Here is a 25,799-nt window from a genome sequence, read left to right on the forward strand (position 1 = left end):
TGATTAGCTAATTAGTTTGAAGACAGGATTACCTATTTCTTCTCATTCATAGAAAATCTCTTTCTCCATTTCAAACATCAAAAGGAATGTAGCATTAATTAAGAACGAAGAGAAAGTTAATGAAAATTAATTAATCAGAAGACAGGAGTCTACCTGGACTATACTGAGGCAAAGGCTGAAATAGAACCATGAAATCATGTAGGTACCAACCGTGAACTGAATGTTCATGTAGCTGATTTCCTTTCAATATCTCACTTGTGTCAAATCTCACTGTGATTTTTGTACTTTTATTTTTTTTTAAAGCCCTACTTTTACTGAAATGGACCAGACCGAAAGCAATGACGACGTGTGTTTCCTATACATGATGTCAAGGTGTGCTTTCAAAAGTCTGAAAAAACTTCGACGACAATGTGTAGCTGGAGCTATTTCGAAGGAGTTAATTTGGGGCCCATGTATTTTTTAATACATTATTCACCTGGTAGCTGCTACTGTACTGTATCCGTGACACACAGTTATCCCCATGCAGTATGCCTGTTGTTAGCTAGCAGCATGTCACTGAACACTATTCACCTGGTAAATACTACTGTACTGTATCTGTGGCACACAGTAATCCCCACGCAGTATGCCTGTTGTTAGCTAGCAGCATGTCACTGAACACTATTCACCTGGTAGATACTACTGTACTGTATCTGTGGCACACAGTAATCTCCATGCAGTATGCCTGTTGTTAGCTAGCAGCATGTCACTAAACACTATTCACCTGGTAGCTACTACTGTACTGTATCCGTGACACACAGTAATCCCCATGCAGTATGCCTGTTGTTAGCTAGCAGCATGTCACTAAACACTATTCACCTGGTAGCTACTACTGTACTGTATCCGTGACACACAGTAATCCCCATGCAGTATGCCTGTTGTTAGCTAGCAGCATGTCACTGAACACTATTCACCTGGTAGGTACTACTGTACTGTATCCGTGACACACAGTAATCCCCATGCAGTATGCCTGTTCTTAGCTAGCAGCATGTTACTAAACACTATTCACCTAGTAGCTACTACTGTACTGTATCCGTGACACACAGTAATCCCCACGCAGTATGCCTGATGTTAGCTAGCAGCATGTCACTGAACACTATTCACCTGGTAGGTACTACTGTACTGTATCCGTGACACACAGTAATCCCCATGCAGTATGCCTGTTCTTAGCTAGCAGCATGTTACTAAACACTATTCACCTAGTAGCTACTACTGTACTGTATCCGTGACACACAGCAATCCCCATGCAGTATGCCTGTTGTTAGCTAGCAGCATGTCACTAAACACTATTCACCTGGTAGCTACTACTGTACTGTATCCGTGACACACAGTAATGCCCATGCAGTATGCCTGTTGTTAGCTAGCAGCATGTTACTAAACACTATTCACCTGGTAGCTACTACTGTACTGTATCCGTGGCACACAGTAATCCCCATGCAGTATGCCTGTTGTTAGCTAGCAGCATGTTACTAAACACTATTCACCTGGTAGCTACTACTGTACTGTATCCGTGGCACACAGTAATCCCCATGCAGAGAACAGCAGGCATTGTACAGCTAAGCAAAGGGACACAGGAAGATATTTACAGCTATCTACTCCTCCGCTATCTTTTTACATCAATCTTCATTGTCATCAATATATGTCAACAGGGAAGTTTTTCAAATGCCCAGAAAAAAAAATTCCATACAATCCACCTGAATGAAGATAATCAGCTTTGTCCATGCTAGAAACATACATATTTCCTACAAACAAACCTACATGGGGACATACATTATTACAAGTAGGTGCCGGCAGCCTGAACAAATAAAAAGAAAATATTTAGTACAGGTTTTCCCGCCAAATGATTATAATAATAAATGATTATAACAATAAATGATTATAATAATAAATGATTATAATAATAAATGATTATAATAATAATCATCTTTGTCTACACAATCATTAACTTATATCCCACAACTCATACCTGGGGCTTTTTGATGATAACCGAAGATGAGTGGTTGCTTTCAGCTACAACCATCGATTAATAAGAGGACATAAACTGGTGGTTTGCACCCTCAACCATTAACAAGTTACTATTCAACATACATATCCACATAATAGCCTTTATACCAATGTCCAGCTTATGATGATCAAATTATTTAACTTTCACTTTTTAAGTTAGAAATGTATTGCATTAGTTTCACCTAAAGATCAGCTTTTCTGAAGTGAAACAGTTTTCTTGATTCTGATTTTGATTCATCCACATTATAAAGAACCGCTTAAGATTTGTGAAGTATGATTAATTTCTTATGATAAAAACAACTTAGTGTTGGCATCAAAAGTATCATTTTAAGACCCTCGCGTGATTCTGAAGGTGCATATTTACAGGCTTAAACTTAAGGTGAAATAAAGTATGTACTGTAAATCTTCTAATTTTCAGGAGAGATATCAGGCGTGATGAAAGCAAAAAATTGCCTTTTTGTCCAAAAAAACAGTAAAGCTATGCATATGTTGTTCATTAGATTGTCTGATCATGTGAGAAAAGAAAAGCTGTGTATTCCTGTTGCAATTACCCTAAATGACATAAAAATCTGACCACAAAAGAGCAAATAAATGAAGATATTATTTCTGGAGCTAAAATTTACATTTTCCCAGTAGGATATCATCCTACCTTCCAAACACCCCTCAAAGAACCTTTCTAAATTCAACAGAACTCCCAGAATCTGGAAAAAGGAGCAACTTAGTCATGGACAAATTTTTAGGTTATTTAGGTAGGTAGATATTATTCATTAGATGGCCTAACCATATGAAAAAAGAGAACAATTACATACATACTGGCTAAAACAAGCAGACCAAACATCCTAAAAATTAGAAGAATTACAGTACTCCAGCTACAACCCACATCACTGGGGCTTGATAGGTCTTGTGGTTTCTTCCCAGCAGCATCTGGTGTCTGTCCAACATCAGACTTATGGAAATATCAACCAAGTCTATTAGCCTTATCAAGGACACTTCAGTCTAGTTATCAGCCTCCTTTAGACGGCATGGTCAGCTGCCATGTGATTAAGTCTGCATGCATATCCATACTCAAGTGGCTGGGCGCAAGATAATTAGTCCAGTCAGCATCTGATGCATGTATGCAGAAATGGTGCGGACAAGCTTACATACTACGGCAATTCTTCAACCTTTTCGCATGTTGGCAAGGTGTTTATTCAAACGGATCCCGAAGGCATTATTCTGTGTTTACAAAATAAAATTGTACTTATTGTGAAGCCATGGATCTGGCCAATCCAAAAACTGATGTAATCTTGTTTCCAAAATCAAACTAAAAATGTGCATAAATTGCACGAAAAGATGCTCTGTCATATTTAAAAAGGAATTAGGGAAGCTCGGTAACCTGATCACAAACTGGTGATGGGAGGTGCAAGAAAGATGTCAAACAATACAAAATGGTCAATGTTCAGCGTGACTTTAAAAAAGCTAAAAAGGGCGCCATCAATGACAAATCCGTTTGCCTTTTTTAATGGAATACATTGTCCACTATGTGTTCATGCACATCAACATGAACACGCTGCATTCAGATAAATATTTGCCCGATAGCGCCATTTGGCGGGAATTCCTTCTTCTTCTATGACACCTCACATTTCCTGTATAACTCAGTGGATTCCAGGTCATACACATTTGCGGATATCATGGAGCTGAATTTAGCAGAATGACAGTGTATTCCCGCAGCTGCTGACACACCAAATAGCCACACATACAGAATCAAATCAAATGTCTCAATTCACATATGTATGTGGATTGAATGCAAAATGAATGGAAGCAAATCGTTCACAGAAACTTATGCCAGCAACATGCGGATTGTCATGGGTTTTGTCCAGGCTCTGCCCGGTTTCCTCCCACCATAATGCTGGCTGCCATCATATAAATGATATATTCCTCAGTACACTAATCAAATCAAATAAATAAATAAATAACAGAAAGTGGTGTGTCTACAGCTGTAATAAATGGGAATGGATACGCATTTTGTATCAATATATCAATGCGTGGTCTCTTTAATTCCCGCAAGCTATACTGGAATGTGAGACTCAAGGACGATTAACACAGGTGGTCCAAATGACAGTAGAACACATCATTTTCGTCTTCTCCATTGTGAAATATTGTGTTGTCATTAGGAAGGAATTCCCACTGAAGAGCGGCTACTGGAATTATAACACTATACTTTAACGAGAAACAGTGACTCCACAAGCATACAGATCGGAATGTCCTTTAATAATTTTCACTTCACCGAGTTGATTCTGTGGTCTGAGGAAATCTGAATATAAATACAGTGCGTCCAAACCAGTCTGCAGTGATGTGCATTGGAAAGCACAGAAAGTGAATACCTATAATATGCTTCTGTCAGTACATACCACTCTTTCACTTTCTCGCTTACCTTTCCAGGAATAGCTGTGATTAATGGCAAGGTACAGCTACAGACAGGGATTAATACAACATAGTCCCAGGTATAGATGAGCACACTGCATGAAACAAAGTGTTAATTACTGTCAGTTCTTTCTACCATATCGATTCCGTCACTATCTCTCCCTCATTTACCTCTCAAGTAATCAATATAGTAAATGACAATTTAACAGCACATGAAAACACTGCATAAAAAAAGTGTTAATTACTTTCAGTTCTTTCTACCATATCGATTCCGTCACTATCTCTCCCTCATTTACCTCTCAAGTAATCAATATAGTAAATGACAATTTAACAGTACATGAGAACACTGCATAAAAAAAGTGTTAATTACTGTCAGTTCTTTCTACCTTATCATTGCCATCACTACCTCTCCTTCATTTACCTCTCAAGTAATCATTACAGTAAATGACAATTTAACAGTACATGAGAACACTGCATAAAAAAAGTGTTAATTACTTTCAGTTCTTTCTACCATATCGATGCCATCACTACCTCTCCTTCATTTACCTTTCAAGTAATCATTACAGTAAATGACAATTTAACAGTACATGAGAACAACAAATGAGAAAAAGTGTTAATTACTGTCAGAACTGTCTACCATATCCATGCCATCACTACCTCTCCTTCATTTACCTCTCAAGTAATCATTACAGTAAATGACAATTTACCAGTGCATGAGAACACTGCATATAAAAAGTGTTAATTACTTTCAGTTCTTTCTACCATATCCATGCCATCACTACCTCTCCTTCATTTACCTCTCAAGTAATCATTACAGTAAATGACAATTTACCAGTGCATGAGAACACTGCATAAAAAAAGTGTTAATTACTTTCAGTTCTTTCTACCATATCCATGCCATCACTACCTCTCCTTCATTTACCTCTCAAGTAATCATTACAGTAAATGACAATTTACCAGTGCACGAGAACACTGCATATAAAAAGCACTAATTACTTTCAGTTCTTTCTACCATATCCATGCCATCACTACCTCTCCTTCATTTACCTTTCAAGTAATCATTACAGTAAATGACAATTTACCAGTGCATGAGAACACTGCATAAAAAAAGTGTTAATTACTTTCAGTACTGTCTACCATATCGATGCCATCACTACCTCTCGCTCATTTACCTTTCAAGTAATCATTATAGTAAATGACAATTTAACAGTACATGAGAACAACAAATGAGAAAAAGTGTTAATTACTTTCAGTTCTTTCTACCATATCGATGCCATCACTACCTCTCGCTCATTTACCTCTCAAGTAATCATTACAGTAAATGACAATTTACCAGTGCATGAGAACACTGCATAAAAAAAGTGTTAATTACTTTCAGTACTGTCTACCATATCGATGCCATCACTACCTCTCGCTCATTTACCTCTCAAGTAATCATTATAGTAAATGACAATTTAACAGTACATGAGAACAACAAATGAGAAAAAGTGTTAATTACTTTCAGTTCTTTCTACCATATCGATGCCATCACTACCTCTCGCTCATTTACCTCTCAAGTAATCATTACAGTAAATGACAATTTACCAGTGCATGAGAACACTGCATAAAAAAAGTGTTAATTACTTTCAGTACTGTCTACCATATCGATGCCATCACTACCTCTCGCTCATTTACCTTTCAAGTAATCATTATAGTAAATGACAATTTAACAGTACATGAGAACAACAAATGAGAAAAAGTGTTAATTACTGTCAGTACTGTCTACCATATCGATGCCATCACTACCTCTCCCTCATTTACCTCTCAAGTAATCATTACAGTAAATGACAATTTAACAGTACATGAGAACACTGCATAAAAAAAGGGTTAATTACTGTCAGTAATGTCTACCATATCCATGCCATCACTATCTCTCCTTCATTTACCTCTCAAGTAATCATTACAGTAAATGACAATTTACCAGTGCACGAGAACACTGCATATAAAAAGCGCTAATTACTTTCAGTTCTTTCTACCATATCCATGCCATCACTACCTCTCCTTCATTTACCTTTCAAGTAATCATTACAGTAAATGACAATTTACCAGTGCATGAGAACACTGCATATAAAAAGTGTTAATTACTGTCAGTTCTTTCTACCATATCGATGCCATCACTACCTCTCCCTCATTTACCTCTCAAGTAATCATTACAGTAAATGACAATTTAACAGTACATGAGGACACCAAATGAGCAAAAGTGTTAATTACTGTTGGCACTTTCTACCATATTGATGCCATCACTACCTCACCCCCATTTACCTCTCAACTAATCATGACAGTTAATGATAATATAACGTTAGATGGTGTCACTGCATGAGACAAAACATTACGTAATGCTAGAGCATTAAATCGTATCGATTCCATCTACCCAGTTACCTCTTCTGCAATCAATGCAATGGCAAAGGTACCTGTGGATTCCTGGTTGATGTTTGATGAGCAGTAAGTGCTAATGTCAGTAAATGGTCGTCCTTGACACCTACATGTACACTAATAATTACCTGGCAGGCCTACATTTAATTAACTGCTCTTCATCCAGGCGACTTACCGCTGACATCAAACAATAAACAACCTGACAGATGCTCTGGATGTAGACAATCAGCTGTGCAGCTGGAGACAATCCATCTGTTTGGAATGACTGCGCTTTACCATCGCTTTTCACTGTATTAATAAGTCTCCTTGTAGCCACAATGCCAATGTCCATGTACTTAAAGCGCTGCCTCACTGGAATGCCAAGCTGGAGACACCAGATAGGACATCGTACCATGTCACAACATACTGTTCCATATTTCTACTTGCTGTATTTCATCTACAGTTTAGTCTTTTTCAGGTGAAACATTTCGCTTGAACATGACTTATTCATCCACCTTATATGGTCACACTTTTTTTTAAAGATTCATTCATTTCACTAATTTTTTAGTGTTGACATCAGAGGTATCATTTTAAAGCCTTTCTGTGCTTCTTACTGTTGCTTCTGAAAAATTCTCTGAGAAAGTGCATTTTTTTACAAACTCAACTCACAGACCATAAATTAAGCTTTATTTTAGCCAAATATGGGTCAAAAACTGATCCGCATGTCTGAAAACACTTTTCACATCTTCAAGTCATTTATGCGTATGGGAAATAAGCAGAAATAACAGGTACTTGCACATGTCTCATGGTGAGTTCCAAGCAAGCAAAATGCACAGATAGCTAAAGTCTTATAGGCATATGACCTGGTTTTGAACTACCTCTAATGACACGAGGGACAAAAAGGGAATACTGAGTACATGTTCAGTGGGTGGTTGATTAAGATGCTCCGTACAGTATGCAAGAGCTACCTAATAATGTGCTTTTCATCTAACCATTTACCTTTTGCATAAAAGAACGACGAATACATGTTGATGCATATGTATGTACATTCAGCCTGACAAAATCAATAATGTACAGAATGTACTTAGTGAGATGTCTACTGACTGGCAGAGTGGTATAATGGGTTGTACCAGTGAAAGACCAGCCCTTGACCATAGAGGTTGTGGACTCAAATAAAAATAAATATAGATAATGAAGAAAATATGTTAAGTTTTAATTGCTTAATGGCAGAGTGGTATAATGGGATCTACCTGTGGTCAGCCCTTGACCATTACGGTTATGCACTCAGATCACAGACACATGTAATATGCTTAGTGAATTGCTGTCTGGTAGAGTGGGTAATGGATTTTACCAAAGGACAACCAGCTCATGACCCCTTGTAAAGGTTGTGCACTCAAATCCAGAAATGAGACCGAATACGTGCTTCCAGCTTGTCAATCATTTCAAAGCCGACAGCAAATCGCTTATGCATTCCCAAAAAACACTATATTTTCAAACACATTTGGATCACGCACACAAGCTATATTTATGTCATTTTGGAATATGAACCTGTGTTTAGATGGTTTCAAAGGCCTGTCATTGATATTTGTTCAAATTGTGCACGTGACATATTTCCTGGTTTTCACGTATTCCCACGATGAATTGGCAGAAAACTTGCTAATGTGGAAATAAATCATTCATTCATTCATTTACTCACTCAAAGTGAATAATTCTCAAAAGCTACATAAAAAAGTAAATAAATAAATAGATTCTTACCTGAGTTCTTGGTAAAACAGGACCAGGCAACATTCAAACCATATGACCCTGTGTAGCTTCTGATGGCTAAGCTATTTGCCTGATCCTCGGACATCAAAGCATGCCACACACATGTATAACAACAAACAGGTCAGACTGCTAATTGGCTTTAGCCAGGTGAGCTGACTCTGTGGCTACTACCCTGTCCTATCACTACCACATCCGATGGGTCAGACAAAGCCTGGCAATGCAAGCTTGCTCACCCCACTGCACAATCGCATTATTGATCACCACTTGATCGGCGGACACACCTGTTCATGTATGTCCCTGTTTACCTGGGCTGAGTTCATCAATGTCGCCATAAAGACGGATTTGCCCTTCATTAGCAAACCCAACAGGTAATGTCCACGAAGGGTGCACCTGTCAAGTGCCGTTCCCAGACACGCAGCAGCCGACAGCTGACAGATTCAGGAGTCATTTGATGCAAATCATATACAGCCTGCCATTTAGCCAATTTCCCATCAAGCCAATTCTGATGATACAGCTCCAGATGTTAGCTAATGGTACAAACCAATTCAGCTTATTAAAAGACTATAACCATTCACTACGAAATGATATTTATTTATTTATTTATTTATTTGACTGGTGTTTTACGCCATACTCAAGAATATTTCACTTATATGATAAGGGCCAGCATTATAGTGGGAGGAATCCGGGCAGAGCCCGGTGGAAACCCACAAGCATCCACAGGTTGCTGTCAGATCTTCTCACGTATGGCCGGAGAGGAGCTGGACTTGAACTCACAGCGATCGCATTGGTGAGAGGCTCCTGGGTCATTACGCTGTGCTAGTGCGCCAACCACCTGAACCACGGATGCCCCACAAAATGATAACCATGCATAAAAGCACTAGGCAATTTATTTCACATAAACTTTCACAAGCACATATAGGCCATAAAATGACAGGCTACTTCTGATGCCAATTAACACTTCAGTTTTTCTGATAGGAAATTAATCAAACGTCACAAAAAACTCTTATGTGGGAAAATCAATCAGAATCGAGCAAAATGTGTTGTTTGGCCAAAAAGCTAAACTTTAGGTGAAATATAGTAATTATTGATCAAATTAAAATTTCTGTCAAATGTTAACACAGACATGCAAAAAGATATACAGCAGGTGTGCCCTGTATCACATATGACTGCCCCCTGATCCCTCACCCCCACCAGGCCCTCAAAAAAGGTGTTAAGCTATAAACAGAACTTAGGAATTCCAGCTTAAAAAGTGTATACATATATGAATATTAAAAAGAAATTACACACTTTTAAATAATATAAGGTATGAGGATATTAAGCTGTAATGAAACCGTATGAAACTCAACCCACAAATCTACAAATTATACCCCGGACTAATTTTAGTTCATAAAAGCACTTTCTGTATTTTAATATAAAAAAAAAATATGGCTGGTTTACAACTTGCTGCATTCTGAAAAATACTATGTACTGCCTTTAGATTGAAGATTCACATGTCTATAGCTATTTCCAATATGGGATATGGAAATTAAAATCAGCTTAGCTGAATTTAAACACTCTGTACCTGTTATGCAAACTTCATTTATCGGGTACATGTAAATACACAACTACAAGCAGTGGACTGCAAATGTACCAGTCTGTAACAGATGTTCTCTTTGTGTGCCTGCATTGAGCTTTGTTCTTCACAGCCACAGGTGCCCAGACATGATATTGGCCTCATGACAAACTGTCACACTGGTAATGCAGGCAAGCTCACTCTCTTCTCATTTACTGTTGTACTGTATTACATATAATGGCCTGTATGCTGTTTTAATACAGAGCTGCAAATTTTATATCCACCGGCAGATGCAAAGAACTATTACAGCAAAACAATACTCCAATATTTGTTTGCATGTGTGAGGCTTCTTTCAAGGAGCGGTCGTAAATCGTCATGGCAATAAAAAGTGAAGAATTATGTCACCATGGTAAATGCGTTTGATGTAACATTGCAACAGCCTTGTTAAAATGATTGTGTTGGAAATACAGATAATTCTAACCATTTAAATACAGGTCGCTTAGACACAGTTTTTCAAAAAAATGTGCGTAAACGTGCAATCGCTTTGCACTTTTTGCAGAAGTTTAAACACTTCTGACTTTAAATATGCGGCATTATTTATGTATCTCATGATAAACCTTATTAATGAATTTGATGATAAACTACATTAATGTACATGTATCTCATGATAAACTACAATAATGTATTTCGTGATAAACTCCATTAATGTATCTCATGATAAATTCCATTAATGTATCTCATGATAAACTACATTAATGTATCTCATGATAAACTCCATTAATGTATCTCATGATAAATTCCATTCATGTATCTCATGATAAACTACATTAATATATCTCATGATAAACTCCATTAAGGTATCACATGATAAATTCCATTAATGTATCTCATGATAAACTCCATTAAAGTATCTCATGATAAATTCCATTAAGGTATCTCATGATAAACTACATTAATGTATCTTGTGATAAACTCCATTAATTTGTCTCATGGCAAACTTCATTCATGTATCTTATGGCAAATCTCTTCAATTTATCTCATGACAAACCAGATTAATCTATCTCATGATAAACTTCATTAATGTATCTCATGATAAATGCCATTAATGTATCTCATGATAAACTCCATCAATGTATCTCATGATAAACTTCATTTATCTATCTCATGACAAACCTCATGTATATCTCATGATAAAACCCATTAAATGAAATGTACAATGTACGATAAACAGCACAAATGTCTCTCATAATATATCCAACTAATGTATCTCATGTCAAACCTCATTAATACATTCCATGATAAACCTTGATGATTAATTTTAATGAACCTTATTACTGTTTCTCATGATAGACCTCATTAATGTATCTCATGGCAAAACTCACTAGGTACAGTGTATCTCATGATAAAACTCACTAGGGTCCAATGTATCTCATGATAAAACTCACTAGAGTACAATGTATGTCAGGATAAAACTCAAATCCAAGACATTTTTCGTGTAAATTTCTAGATACATGTACAGTTATTTTTATCCATTTATTTGACAGGTGTTTTAAGCAATACTCAAACAATATTTCACTTAAACAACGGCAGCCAGCATATTGGTGGGAGAAAACTGGGCAGACCCCAGTGGGAAAACATGACCATCTGCAGGCTGCTGGCATAGCTTCCCACGTACAGCCAGAGGACATATTTATTTACTGCAAGCAAAATGTTGCGACACTAGAACGAGAAGCCAGACTTACTTTAGTACTTGATATTTTGAACAGAGTACGGTGTATGCCTGTCAAATAGCCAGATGACAGCCAAGACAATATTGTGCATTTCCTCTATTTAGAAATAAAAATTTGGGGTGCAAATTAATTTGGATACACTAAACACTAAAAATCAGATTTACATATGGGCTGGATATCACTAAGGCTTCATGGGAAAGTAGTTGTTCACAAAAATGACAAAAAATACTGTTTAGTTTCACACGACAATATTTAATATATATATATCTTTTTTTTTTTCCTTTTTATTTTATTGAAGAGAAGAATGTCACGCTTTCTTATGCATTTTATTTGTTTGCATTAGCCATATAACGATATATATATATATATAAATATCGTTATATGGCTAATGCAAACATACATATATATATATATATATATATATATATATATATATATATATATATATATATATATATATATATATATATCGTTATATGGCTAATGCAAACAAATAAAATGACATATCGTTATATGGCTAATGCAAACAAATAAGATGTAGATATATATCGTTATATAGCTAATGCAAACAAATAAAATGTATAACAAAGTGTGACGTTCTTCTCTGCAATAAAGCAAAAAGGAAAAAAAAGAAGAAGCACTTAGACATCAAATGTACTGTCAGACCCAGGCCACTTAGGCAACCATACAAAGGCTTTAGGAAACAAAATGCTCATAAAAATCCCTGTATGGAGGGGATGATGAAAACAGGGTTAAGTTTCCATGGAAACATCTCTATAAAACTCTTTGAGATGCAAGCATCATCAAGAACTGAGCAAAATATATCTGTTGCCATGGCTACTAACTAGGTATACAAACTGGCAGACGTCTGTTTCGTGAAAATAAAAATGTTTATTCATATTACATAGGTATGGAAAAGATAATATTTAGACAACAAAAAGATGTACAGCTATTTGAAATTAACCTAATATATCACTAATCGATCATTTATTTATATCTGAACCCCTCAGAAGCTAAGCTGCAGTTAACTGAGCACAGATCTGCAGGGCTGAAGAAGGCCAGCTTGGGAACCATCTCCATTCAGTTCACCATTTTCTAGCTGCTTTCTTTTACATGTCGATCAGTAGATCTAACATCTGATTCGCCCACAGGTATCACAAACTTACACCCATTACCTCAGGAATTAGTATGCATCTCAGCCAGCAATTGTGGTTTTGCATTTTTATTTGGAAAAAAAGGTGGACTGAACTCAGCTGTTTGAATTTAGGCCACCAAAATTGGTGGTCCAGAAAAAGCCATCCTAAATGGAGCCAGCTTAGTTTAGGTCACCTTTCTTCACTAGTGTGAGCATCCAAGCTGGCCTCAATCTACCCATTCTTCCTTCTGTAACAGTGACTTTAGACTCCATTTCATGAGTATACCAAGCCTGTAAGTCTCTATCTTTTTTTAGCTTTTTCATCTCAAGCTAAAAGATGATGTGGACAAAGAACTGCGATGCTGTTGTTCTCATCATCTATAATTTAGATCTATCCTACAAATTTAAACCTTATCTTTCCTAGGGCACAGAAAAGCATTTTCTTCTTCACCTATAAACTATATATAATACCCCCAACCTCTTTACTTATGAAAAAGCAACTTTCAGTGTGATTTCTGTACCTGTTTACCATTTTGGTGACAAAATTGCTTCAAGTACGGTTGGCCAAGTTCAGGATTTCACAAAAAGTTGAATTTCATCTGTCTACATAGAATATCGCCCTCAGAATGAATGACTGAATGATTTCGGCTAAAAAAAAAAAAACCTCAGCAAATATTTCAGCCATTTCGAGGCAAAATATTGCCCTCAGAATATTCTTGAATAGACATCTTACAAACATATGAAAAGGCTGAAGAACTGCAGTGCTTGTATTTATTTCAACAGTATCATTTTGCAGAAAACAGGCCAAGATACATGCCACAGGAAGCCTTTTAAGAATGTCAACCATGTCTTCCGGCATTCCATAAAAAAGAGTATACATACAACACACTCAGTCCATGTCTGTTAAATTAGTCAGGCTGGAAACGTACATGTATCTTTATTTATTTCTTTATTTATTTATTTATTTGATTCGTATTTTTCACCCGTACTCAAGACTATTTTACTTATATGACGGCGGTCAGCATTATGGTGGGAGGAAACCGGGCACAGCCCCGGAGAAACCCACGACCATCCACAGGTTGCTGGCAGACCGTCCCACGTACGGCCAGAGAGGAAGACAGCATGAGATGGACTTGAACTCACAGCGACAGCAATGGTGAGAGGTCATTACGCTGTGCTAGCGCGCTAACTAACTGAGGCATGGAGGCAGGGAATTTTGGCATAAAAAAAGAAAAAAATATTTGTATATTTCAAGAGATTTTTACTGATTTCATAAGTTTCCAAACCTGATTTTCACACTGTGAGATTCAATTATCGAGACCGCAGACAGTCTGGTACATGTTGCTTTACACCTGCCTACAAGTTTACTTTCGCAGGCATGGAAATGAAAGTGTTGTCTAATTAACACTGAAGTTGTTACAAAACTCCGCTCTATGAGGACTGAACTTTGTCCATGTTCACAATCTATGAGCGCTCTGCAGATTGTCCTGTTGATTAACATATTATAATTTTCAGTTATCATGAGGCATAATTTTCAGTTATCATCAGGCATAATTTTCAGTTATCATCAGGCATAATTTTCAGTTATCGCCAGAAATAATTCAAAATCGTCTATTGGTATTCATTTCTGTAGTCAGACTGAATTTTGATACATCTGACAACAATAAACCTGTATCCTTCTGCTGTTCTTCTTTACTTTGTGTCAAATAATGCCATTTCTGCTGTCAATCGAAATAATCTCAGCAATTGCCAGTCATATTACTACATCAGCTAATTAGAATACTTGATAGTGTTGCCATTTCACATAAGAACTAAACCTAAATCTTTGAATCGGAACATGTTTGCTGAATGTGGTTCTTACTCATTTGGCAATCAGTGGAGTATTTTGAATAAATGATATATGCCAAAGTACGCTGCTTTTACTGCAAGGGAATTTTCCACAATGATTGAAAAACCACTCATATCTAAGGCATACCAGCAAACTACAATTCAATGTTAACATAGGTAAAAAATACTTTGAGAGATATTACACAAGATTTATTTATTTTTTTATTTGATTGGAGTGCACTTTAGTTAAAATGGAGGCTAGTTAAAATACACTCCATGAGGGAGTGATTACTTGGAATTTAATGTCGTATTTAACAATTTTCCAGTCATATGATGACGAAGGAATCCTTAAAGTGTATGCAATATGACTCCTTGTCCCAGGACATATTTCCACCGCTCTTTATTCTCTCAGATGAAGAAACCCGCTTGATCTTTCTTCAAGGATTAGTGTCAAGATTAAGCTACTTGTCCTAAGTGTAAAGACTATAACCTGTTTAACAGTATTGTAACATGGTATGGGGCGGTAGGCCTGCTGTATTGATCAGTTGACGAAGTACACTCATCAGTGATTTCATACATTAAGGTCGGCCGTCAGTGTTGCCACAGCCACTCTAATATGATATTAATAACCTAATCTAGGCTTGGTATGGCTTAATTACGAATTGAGTGGACTTTGGATATGACAGGGATGTCAACACGGCATTTAATTATGCCTCGAGTGTCTCTGATGGGATGGTCATTTCTTTTACTCGTACATTTCTTCGTCAATCTCTTCTAATTTTGTTACAGTATGTTACCACAAGGGCCTCTGAGGAACGTCATTATGACTTTAAATCCACCAAAAACAATAGATTTACTGCCCTAGCCGATCTTCAGCTGGCAGTTTGGTAAAGCTCAGCAGGTGACATCATAGATGGCCGACCCATGTCTGGCTGGCCTGTATGACCTTGGAATTCGTGTCAAAACGGTGTCAATTTGGAGTTGGATTCTAGCTACACAGAATCAAGCACAGAAGTGATTTTTGACACTGACAGCTCTGGTCAGATTTTAAGTTTCCAAGTTTTCAAACGTATAATTTGATCTTTGTCCAGGCATTTCCAACAATGGCAATACGGAAGGTAAGCTATGCCTTTATCCTGTGTAATACTGTAGGTCTACATTTCATGTTTATACCAGATTTAATATTTGCTATTCTTTCCTTCTGTTCGCTTCACAATAAACATCATTCTATTGCCCAAGTGGATATGCTTCAAAATTGGGTTCGCAGGAATTAATTTTCATGCATTTAATCAAGGCAATACTGAAAACAAAATTCTTACAGATGTTTAAATGGCAAAGCTCTGACAGCTCGTAAAAGCTGGACTTGTATGATGTGATTCGGGAAGAGTACAAAGTGTTGGCGGAAAAAACGCATAAACCCAGCCTCATTATCTAGTGATTTTAATGTCATTACTCAGAGTACTGTGCTTTTTTTCCAATATTTTTTTTTACACTCAATTTAACAATATATACAAGGGTAGCCAATTATGAATAAATAACCAATCTGGACACTAATCCTTTAACTGCCCAATGAAAGTTTAAAATGAACATTGGGACATAGACAATACTTGATATAACAGCATTACCCTTCATGATCCACTAATACACCTGGCACAATGTACAAAGCATAGAGACTCTGCATATACTGAGAAGCTGTACAACTGACATTTAAATATTTCGACAAAGTTTTGTTTGCTACAGGTTAATTCATGTATTACTGTACTTTTCTTGTCTTCATAAGATGACATAGTATATATTTACTGAGATGTCAAATATTTGATCTATCTGTTGAATCCAAGTGTCTATGCTTTGGCATAAAGCTGAAAGAATGCTGCCTGCGAATACATCTCCCGTTTTTAATCAGGTAATAAAGCAAGGGACAGACACGAGGCCTTACAGTCATAGTCATGATTTTCTGTAACCTGGTTTCCATAGAAACCACCTAATTATTCAACTGCACACATGCAGATCAGGTTGTTTTATGTAAAATTCATTATATTTGGCATACAAGTAATGTCAACAGCAGGGAATAAAAAAAACTGACAATGTTAAAACACAAAAAAGCCTTGTTAGATGTAGATAACTGCAAAAAGACAGAGGCCTTACCTGTTACCTTGGCAACACAGTTCACACAACACAGTACTGCTGTAGTAACATTCTGGCATAATCATCTGATTTACTTGCCCGGTAAATCTGCGATAGGTTGTACGCGGCTTCACGTCGCAGATCAAAAATTCCCTGAAAGAAAAAAACAAAACAACTTACTTGAGGACAGGAAACAGGATACAGCATTGACTTACATTTTTTTTACTTTAGGAGAGAATGTACAACTCACAAAACCAGATCAAATGCAAACTCATCAGAACAGGAGAATTCCCCACAACATTATAGCCCATGCTAAATACGCAAAACTTATGCCTGGAGTAAGCTGGTTTTGAAACTCAACCTGGAGCATCACAAACAAATCAGCACACAAGTCACATGAAAACATCAGCCAACTTTTGCAGTAGTTCATGCACAGGTACTGATGGTCAATAACAATCAGATAAATTATTAAATATACAAAATTTACGCCTGGATCGGGCTGTTTTTGAACATTATGTGAGGTACCACAAAGCAAACCTGCAGACACATTTTTTTTTAAAGATACGGCAATATTTGGCACAGTTACTACACAGAGACCAAAACCAACGTGACAGACAAACAGACAGACACACTCAAATTAATACCCTCAGCATTTTCTGAAGTTGTTTATGCATGAATGCAACCATACATTATAAGGTACAGACTCACTGGCACTGCACTGAAATTAGCTACGATAACCACTGACATCTGACTACCTAGAACATGCCACAGAACATGCCACAAAAAATATAAAAGACAACGAATAATTCAACAAAGAATGGAGTCAGTTGTATGCTGCACTGATATGTTCAAACTTACCTCGTCATCCACAATAGCAGGGGGTGTGTTAAGTGCTTTCTTGTAGTAATACACAGCTGCGTACTTAAGATCTGTTAGGCATTTAAAAAAAAAAAACAAGTCTTTCAATATAACAAGAATAAATTTTTTGTATTTTCTGTTAAGAGAATGTCCCCAGATACACATTAAATCTAACGAAGACAGTATAAAAACAGTTTGATGTAGGACAACATTTGGTATTGGATTATCACCAAGTTTCTCTTGTCATTATGCATACAGGTGTAGCACAAAAGTACTCATGCTATCTGGATCCCAAAACCCAGTCATTTCTGCTGAACTCTCATTAAATTCTAGGATTCTACGGAAATCCCTCCAACCTTCCATCCTCACCTAACTGATGCATGGCTCTTCCCAGGTTATAGTACGCCTCCTGACACTCTCCTCGCAGGTCCATGTACTTATGCAGAAAAGAACAACCCTGCCGAGGAGAGACGAAAGGGTCATTTTACATCACAGGTATATCAAAAACCTTTCAATCAGTCAATGCCTCAAAGAGCATAAATAAAAGATGTTAGTTTCCAGATTCAGCTACAGGCCCTAATTAAAACCTGTTTAACAGTATGTGACCGGGAGGGCTTCTGAGAAACTTAATAATGACTTTAATCCATCAAAAACAACAGATTTACTGCCCTAGACAATCTCCAGCTGGCCAGCCCGGTACGGCTCAGCAGGTGACGTCATAGATGGCCAACGCAAGTCCAGCTGGCCTAAATAACATGGGTATTTGTATCAAAATAATGTCATTTTTGGGATGCACAGAAGCAAATATACAGCTGTATCAGTTTGAACCCACAGCAGACCATGTTGAAATTCCCATCTATGACGCTGATATCTCTGGTCAGGCTTCAGATTACCAGTTTTCAGATGTTCAATTTGATCTTTGTCCACGCATTTCCAGCCATACTGGCAATAATACAGATGGGTAAGCTATAGCCTTACCCGGTGATACTCTGTACATTTCGTGTGTTTATTTTAAGATTTAATATTTATTAAATATTCCTTACCCCTGTCCGTTTCACAATAAACATTCTATTCCCCGAGGGATTCTAAATTCATACCTACATGAGATGACAACTGCCAGTACATGTTATTGCATTACAGATAAAGTGGTGTACAACATAAATACATGTAGGGTTTTTCAAATCAGTTTACAAAATTAAAACCTGTCATTCTTCAACTAAACTAGGTTGCTTTAACTTCAGAACTTGCTACTAGCTATTTTCAGGTCTCACCTAACCACAGCTTAAATGTAGTTCTAAAAACGCATTGTTTAAATGGAAGAGTGATCTTAATGGAGATAATGCAGTACAGCCCTATTAAAACCAATGACAACATTTTCTACCTGTGTGAGAAGTGCATGCCTCTTGTCAGCAAACTTCTGGGCCGCCATGTGAACAAAGGTAAGACCAATACAAAGGTTAAGTAATGCGTTGTTTGGGTCGTGCCGTAATGCACTGGTGTACTCCCCTAAAATATACAAGCATAAGAAAATCACATTTATTTGATTTATGCATTTCGCTAATGTTTTACACTATACTATTACAACAATACTTAGTTTGTATGCCCGCAGCCAGGTTTATGGGTAGAGATGGAAGCCAAAGGAAAACAGAAAGTGACAAGCAAAATGAATGGCATAGGAAAACAGAAAAAAGCAAAGAGGAACCTTCACTCAATTCCATGAGGCAGGAGTACTGTAGCTGGATTCTGATCCATAGCTAGTGGTCCATACCTTAATATGTGCACCTTCCACCACATATACATGTATGTGTGCACAAATGTATTTATATGTATGTGGCGAAAGGCAAAAGATATCCCCACGAACTTCATGTAAGGCCACATGAAAGACTGTGTTTCCGTTCACTGCTTACTGCTTGATTGGCTTAAAGAACTGTAGAAACCTGGAAATCTCCTTAATTCTCTACTTTCAGCGTGTCGATCTGCTAAAGATGACATGTATTGTGCCATTATCATTCCTACACTAAAAGGACGCTGGCATTGAAAAGGGTTGACATTAGAAAATCAAACACAAGGCTTTATCAAAAATGTCAAGATTACATTATCCAGTATTTTTATTTTATTATCAGAATGATTTATTTAGTTGAACCAACTGGATGCCACCTTACCTATTGAGTGTTTAAAGCTGCCTGAAACCATGGAGATGTGACCATTAAGAATACCCAGCTGAAGATGGTCCGGATGCTGGGGGAGTCGAAAAAAAAACTTCATAATGTCACAGCAAGCATGGAAGAAAAAACGACGTTGTTTACAATGGCAAAGCAATAATGAATCTTACACATCCCTAAGGCAAGCAGACGGTAATTACACAATGGCTATGCCCTCGTACAGTGATCTCTGCAAAACTGACATGCACCATTTTGTTTTGCCAATTATCACTATGGGGTAGCATCTGACAATAATTGGATACCGACGTGGGAAGTCCGAAGTGGGACAAATTACATCATTTCAGTGATGCTGGACATTCCACTGCAGCGTCAACAGAGCGATGTCACAATGAGTAGACTAAATATGTCACACATGAAACCGCCAAACGCAACACGTTTTGCATCAGGCAACAAAAGACTTGTGACATGCCAGTCCTTCGCCACACCAGCACCACCTGTTGTGAGAGGATACCCCATTGTAATTATAATATATTTGCGGCCGTTAAGCAGCTATCAGGCTGCTGATTACTGACATCAGGGTGAATAAAAAGTAAAACATTCAAAGAAATCTGATTCTTGTAGCATTCACATTTAAAAAGAACATTAGAGGATCAAAACAAAGCCAATGAACGAACCCTCATACTGAGTCTCAGACAGAAGCGGTTGTGACGGAGGTCTGCCGAGAATAACATCACTTGACAGAACAGGTTCCACGCATTGACATTGTCAAACTCCTGAAAGAAGAAATGTGAGATATGTAATTCACATTATCAAACTTCTACAAACAGAAATAGGAGATGTGTAATTCACATTATCAAACTTCTACAAACAGAAATGGGAGATATGTAATTCACATTATCAAACTTCCACAAACAGAAATGGGAGATATGTAATTCACATTATCAAACTTCTAAAAACAGAAATGGGAGATATGTAATTCACGCTATCAAACTTCTACAAACAGAAATGGGAGATAGGTAATTCACGTTATCAAACTTCTAAAAACAGAAATGGGAGATATGTAATTCACATTATCAAACTTCCACAAACAGAAATGGGAGATATGTAATTCACATTATCAAACTTCTAAAAACAGAAATGGGAGATATGTAATTCACGCTATCAAACTTCTACAAACAGAAATGGGAGATATGTAATTCACATTATCAAACTTCTAAAAACAGAAATGGGAGATATGTAATTCAAATTATCAAACTTCTAAAAACAGAAATGGGAAATATGTAATTCACATTATCAAACTTCTACAAACAGAAATGGGAGATATGTAATTCACATTATCAAACTTCCACAAACAGAAATGGGAGATATGTAATTCACATTATCAAACTTCTAAAAACAGAAATGGGAGATATGTAATTCACGCTATCAAACTTCCACAAACAGAAATGGGAGATTTGTGATTCACATTATCAAACTTCTAAAAACAGAAATGGGAGATGTGTAATTCACGTTATCAAACTTCGGAAAACAGAAATGGGAGATAGGTAATTCAAATTATCAAACTTCTAAAAACAGAAATGGGAGATTTGTGATTCACATTATCAAACTTCTAAAAACAGAAATGGGAGATGTGTAATTCACGTTATCAAACTTCGGAAAACAGAAATGGGAGATATGTAATTCAAATTATCAAACTTCTAAAAACAGAAATGGGAGATTTGTGATTCACATTATCAAACTTCTAAAAACAGAAATGGGAGATATGTAATTCATGTTATCAAACTTCTGAAAACCAAAATGGGAGATATGTAATTCACATTAATTCATAAAACTGAGATGTGGTTAAATATTCTGTCTGCATTGAATGTCAAGCATAGTTTTGCTAGGCAGAATAGCTTCAACACAGAAATAATGACCTTTACATATTTTTAAACTAATGAAGAAAGAAATGCATGATTCATACTTTTTTTTCAAACAGTAAAAACTAAAAATGGAAACCACCCCACTTTCATCAAATACCTGGAAAATCTGACTTGTTGATAGTAAATGTCATCTCTGCTAGGCAGAATAACTTCATCACAGAAATAATGACCTTTGCATATTTTTAAACTAATGAAGAAAGAAATGCATGACTCATACTTTATTTTCATACAGTAAAAACTAAAAATGGAAACCAACCCACTTTCATCAAATACCTGGAAAATCTGACCTGGTGATAGTAAATGTCATCTTTGTCAGACATTTTCATGAAAAAAGTTAAATAAACAGTATTATCATTAATAGGGATTACACTTTCTGAATATAGCATAGATTCTAGTGCTGAAATTTGGCTGAGACCACTGCAGGTTTCGAACCAGCGACCTCAGAGTAAGGCAACAAATCGCCAGCAATATATGTCAACCGTCTAGACCACTCGACCAACAGGCCTTCCACAAAAATAGAAGGTAGCTGACCAGTAGACTTTACAGCAAACATGCATTACCCCTCTGATGATCACAAATGACGTCACTCCCTTAGGTGAATATAAAATTCAGGCCAGTCACTGCAACCTGTACATCATAACACAACCCGGAATTTTACCGAAGATTTCTTACCCTCAAACAGATTTCCTTGACAAATCTGTAGGCAAACTGTCCGTTCTTGTTCATCATAAATGCCAATACACACATATCTTCAGTTTCCTGCAGAATCAGAAAGAGATTAGAAAGATCATTTCTTTCATTTATTTTCCTGGTGTTTACACCAAACTTAAGCTATTTTTTTGCTGCATACATGAAGAGACAGAATTATCAACAATGGGTGGAGGAAACAGATCAATGCCTGGAGAAACCAGAACACGATAAATTATTTGTATCTAAATGTTAATCTTCTTATAAATTTATTTATTTATTTATTTGATTGGTGTGTTACGCCGTACTTAAGAATATTTCACTAATATGACGGCGGCCAGCATTATGGTGGGTGAAAACCGAGCAGAGCCCACGACCATCTGCAGGTTACTGGAAGACGGCTGGAGAGGAAGCCAGTATGAGTTGTACTTAAACTCACAGCGACTACATTGGTGAGAGACTCCTGGGCCATTACGCTGCGCTAGCGCGTTAACCAACTGAGCCAAGGAGGCCCCTCTTCATATAAAGACTTGTAACCAAGCCAAAGGGAACTGAATTCTATCAAGAAGCCTAAACCATTCAGGTATTAGTGTACTGAAGCAAGCTGTGAATAAAGGAGGAAAAAAAACAGAAAAACAATGCCAATGTCACATGAAAGAGCATAAAAACTATAGTCTTTAATATTTTTTTCTTTCAGGAGAAAGGGGTATTTGAAACTCTTGGTATATATTGTCTTCGAATAATAATGTTTTAAATAAGAATGTGATGCATGTCTAATAAATTTATTTGAATGTAAATTAATTGTTTATATTCAAACATATGCATTTAATCTGAATGATGATAATATTTATGAATATCTTGAGAACATAAATATCAAAAAACGGAAAAAAAATATTGAAGAGCTGTTTTACAATTAACTTTTTGTGCTCTTTTATGAGAACTTTATTTAACTATTGTGTGAACCTTATTTAACTTTCATGTGAACTTTAACTTTTATGTGAACTTTATTTAACTTTCATGTGAACTTTATTTAACTTTCATGTGACCTTTATTTAACTTTTATGTGACCTTTATTTAACTTTTATGTGAACTTTATTTAACTTTTATGTGACCTTTATTTAACTTTTATGTGAACTTTATTTAACTTTTATGTGAACTTTAATTTTCATGTAATTTCCACCCTTAATGATGGAGCCAATCAGCCGAGGCGAAGAGCGAAGTTTTAGCTCAAGATGAGCGGAAATGTTCAAAGCTTTCTTTTCTTTTGTAATGTTATTAACTGATTTATTTGTTTATTTATTTGATTGGTGTTTTACGCTATACTCAAGAATATTTAACTTATACGACGACGGCCAGCATTATGGTGCGTGGAAACCCGGGGGAAACCCATGACCATCTGCAGGTTGCTGGGAGACCTTCCCACATACGGCCAGAGAGGAAGCCAGCGTTATTAATTGAACATTAACGCAAGTCTCATTTTAAATTGTACACAATGTGGACTTGTTAAGACTGACTGACCCTGGCCATGGTTTCATCAGAGGTAAAAAGAGGACAGGAGAGGCCCAGAACTGCCAGTTCCTCTAGCTCACTAAGTTTTCCTTCTTCTACCAGAACGTCAAACACCTGGGGGACAAGAAAACACAGACAATGCACAAAAAACAACAACAACAAAAAATGTAAATAAGTAAATAAAGCAGTGTTCTTCAAAGGTGATTCAGCTTATTTATAAGAATGTGTGTATCAAATTTGAACAATCTTACTGAAGTTTTAACATATATTGTTCACATGAGAACTCCACACAAAAATGCAAATGAACAAAAACAGTGACGCAATCGCACAATTAAGATTCCTGCACTGCATTTACAAGGGGGTATAACTCATGTTCCACAGGACATGTACACGTATATATAGTCTCAACATCAAGGACCCAGGAAAGCATTGAGTAACAACTTTTATAAATTCTTTCATTACATCACATTGATTTTATTGATTTATTTCCTTGGTGCTTAAGCCATATTCAACAACATTACACTTATATAAAGTCAGCTTTATGATTTATTTATTTATCTGATTGGTATTTTACGGCGTACTCAAGAATGTTTCACTTATACGATGGCGGCCAGCATTATGGTGGGAGGAAACCGGGCACTACTACAGCCACAGACAGGTTTATGTTTGTTGGAAATCAGAGTGCACAAAGAAACCTGGGAAACCTTCTAATTTAAAGCTGCAGTCTAAACAGTGAGAGCTGGATTTGAAACCTCCACCCACCCTGGTCAATACCCGATGTAGAATTTTTCTAGTACTTTTAGTCCAAAAAAACCAAACTAACCATGTTGGTTGCAAAATGAACATTATGTTGTTGAAATCTAGCACTGTATATCCACCATTTCATTAGATTTATTTATTTAGTTAGCTCGCTGATGTTTAACGCCGTACTCAAGAATATTTCATTTATATGACAGCACCCAGCATTATGGCGAGAGAAAATCGTGCAGAACCAAGGGGAAACCAAAGAGTATCCGCAGGCGCTGAAGACATTCCATGTACAGCCGGACACCACTTCATTAGAGAAAACCTACAGAATCTGCAGAAAAATTATTATGGCTCGAACTGAAACGACTGAATGATTGCAACTAAACGCCACATCTGCAGCACAGATATTTCAACAATATTGTAGTGATTTATATTAATGGTGTTTTACACCGTAGTCGAGAATATTTCACTTATACGACGGCAACCAGCGTTATAGTGGGAGGAAACCAGGCAGAGCCCGAGGGAAACAGATACCATCGGCAGGTTGCTGGCAGACTTTCCCACGTTCAGCTGGCTAAGATTTGACACTGTTTTACACTGTACTCAAGAATATTTCAGCCGGAGAGGAAGCCAGCATGTGCTGGACTTGAACTCAGAGCGACCTCAATGGTGAGAGGTTCCTGGATCATTACGCTAATCTAGTGCGCTAACCAACTGAGCTACGAAAGCCCCTCAATATTGTAGTGAGAGGCTCAGTTGAAAAGATTACAGTCAATAACATACCTTCACAAATATATCCCACAATTCATCTTTGGACAAACCTTTTCCAGCTGTAGAGGGATCTGAAATGAAACAAGCAAATGTACATGTAAGACTGAAATGTTGAGAATGAAAATGTGACAGAAGTGGACAAAGGGACACAGGAGTTTGAGCTGGCTAGCTGATTGG

General features: G+C 36.9%; 1 protein-coding gene across 1 annotated transcript in view; it reads right to left on the minus strand.

The window, feature by feature from the left end:
- LOC135470221 (general transcription factor 3C polypeptide 3-like) overlaps positions 1 to 25,799 on the minus strand; it is a 47,894-nt gene that overhangs the window by 4,002 nt on the left and 18,093 nt on the right. The window contains exons 19-27 of the mRNA XM_064749037.1: positions 25,635 to 25,693; positions 24,114 to 24,218; positions 22,581 to 22,667; positions 20,661 to 20,759; positions 19,987 to 20,062; positions 19,206 to 19,330; positions 18,194 to 18,281; positions 17,825 to 17,895; positions 16,988 to 17,119 (exon numbers count right to left, since the gene is read on the minus strand). Of these exons, the coding sequence (XP_064605107.1) occupies positions 17,009 to 17,119; positions 17,825 to 17,895; positions 18,194 to 18,281; positions 19,206 to 19,330; positions 19,987 to 20,062; positions 20,661 to 20,759; positions 22,581 to 22,667; positions 24,114 to 24,218; positions 25,635 to 25,693 (821 nt within the window). The 3' untranslated portion in view covers positions 16,988 to 17,008. The remainder of the gene's footprint in view (positions 1 to 16,987; positions 17,120 to 17,824; positions 17,896 to 18,193; positions 18,282 to 19,205; positions 19,331 to 19,986; positions 20,063 to 20,660; positions 20,760 to 22,580; positions 22,668 to 24,113; positions 24,219 to 25,634; positions 25,694 to 25,799) is intronic.

The sequence above is a fragment of the Liolophura sinensis genome, chromosome 7 (genome assembly GCF_032854445.1).
Source record: "Liolophura sinensis isolate JHLJ2023 chromosome 7, CUHK_Ljap_v2, whole genome shotgun sequence".
NCBI classification, from domain to species: Eukaryota; Metazoa; Mollusca; class Polyplacophora; order Chitonida; family Chitonidae; genus Liolophura; species Liolophura sinensis.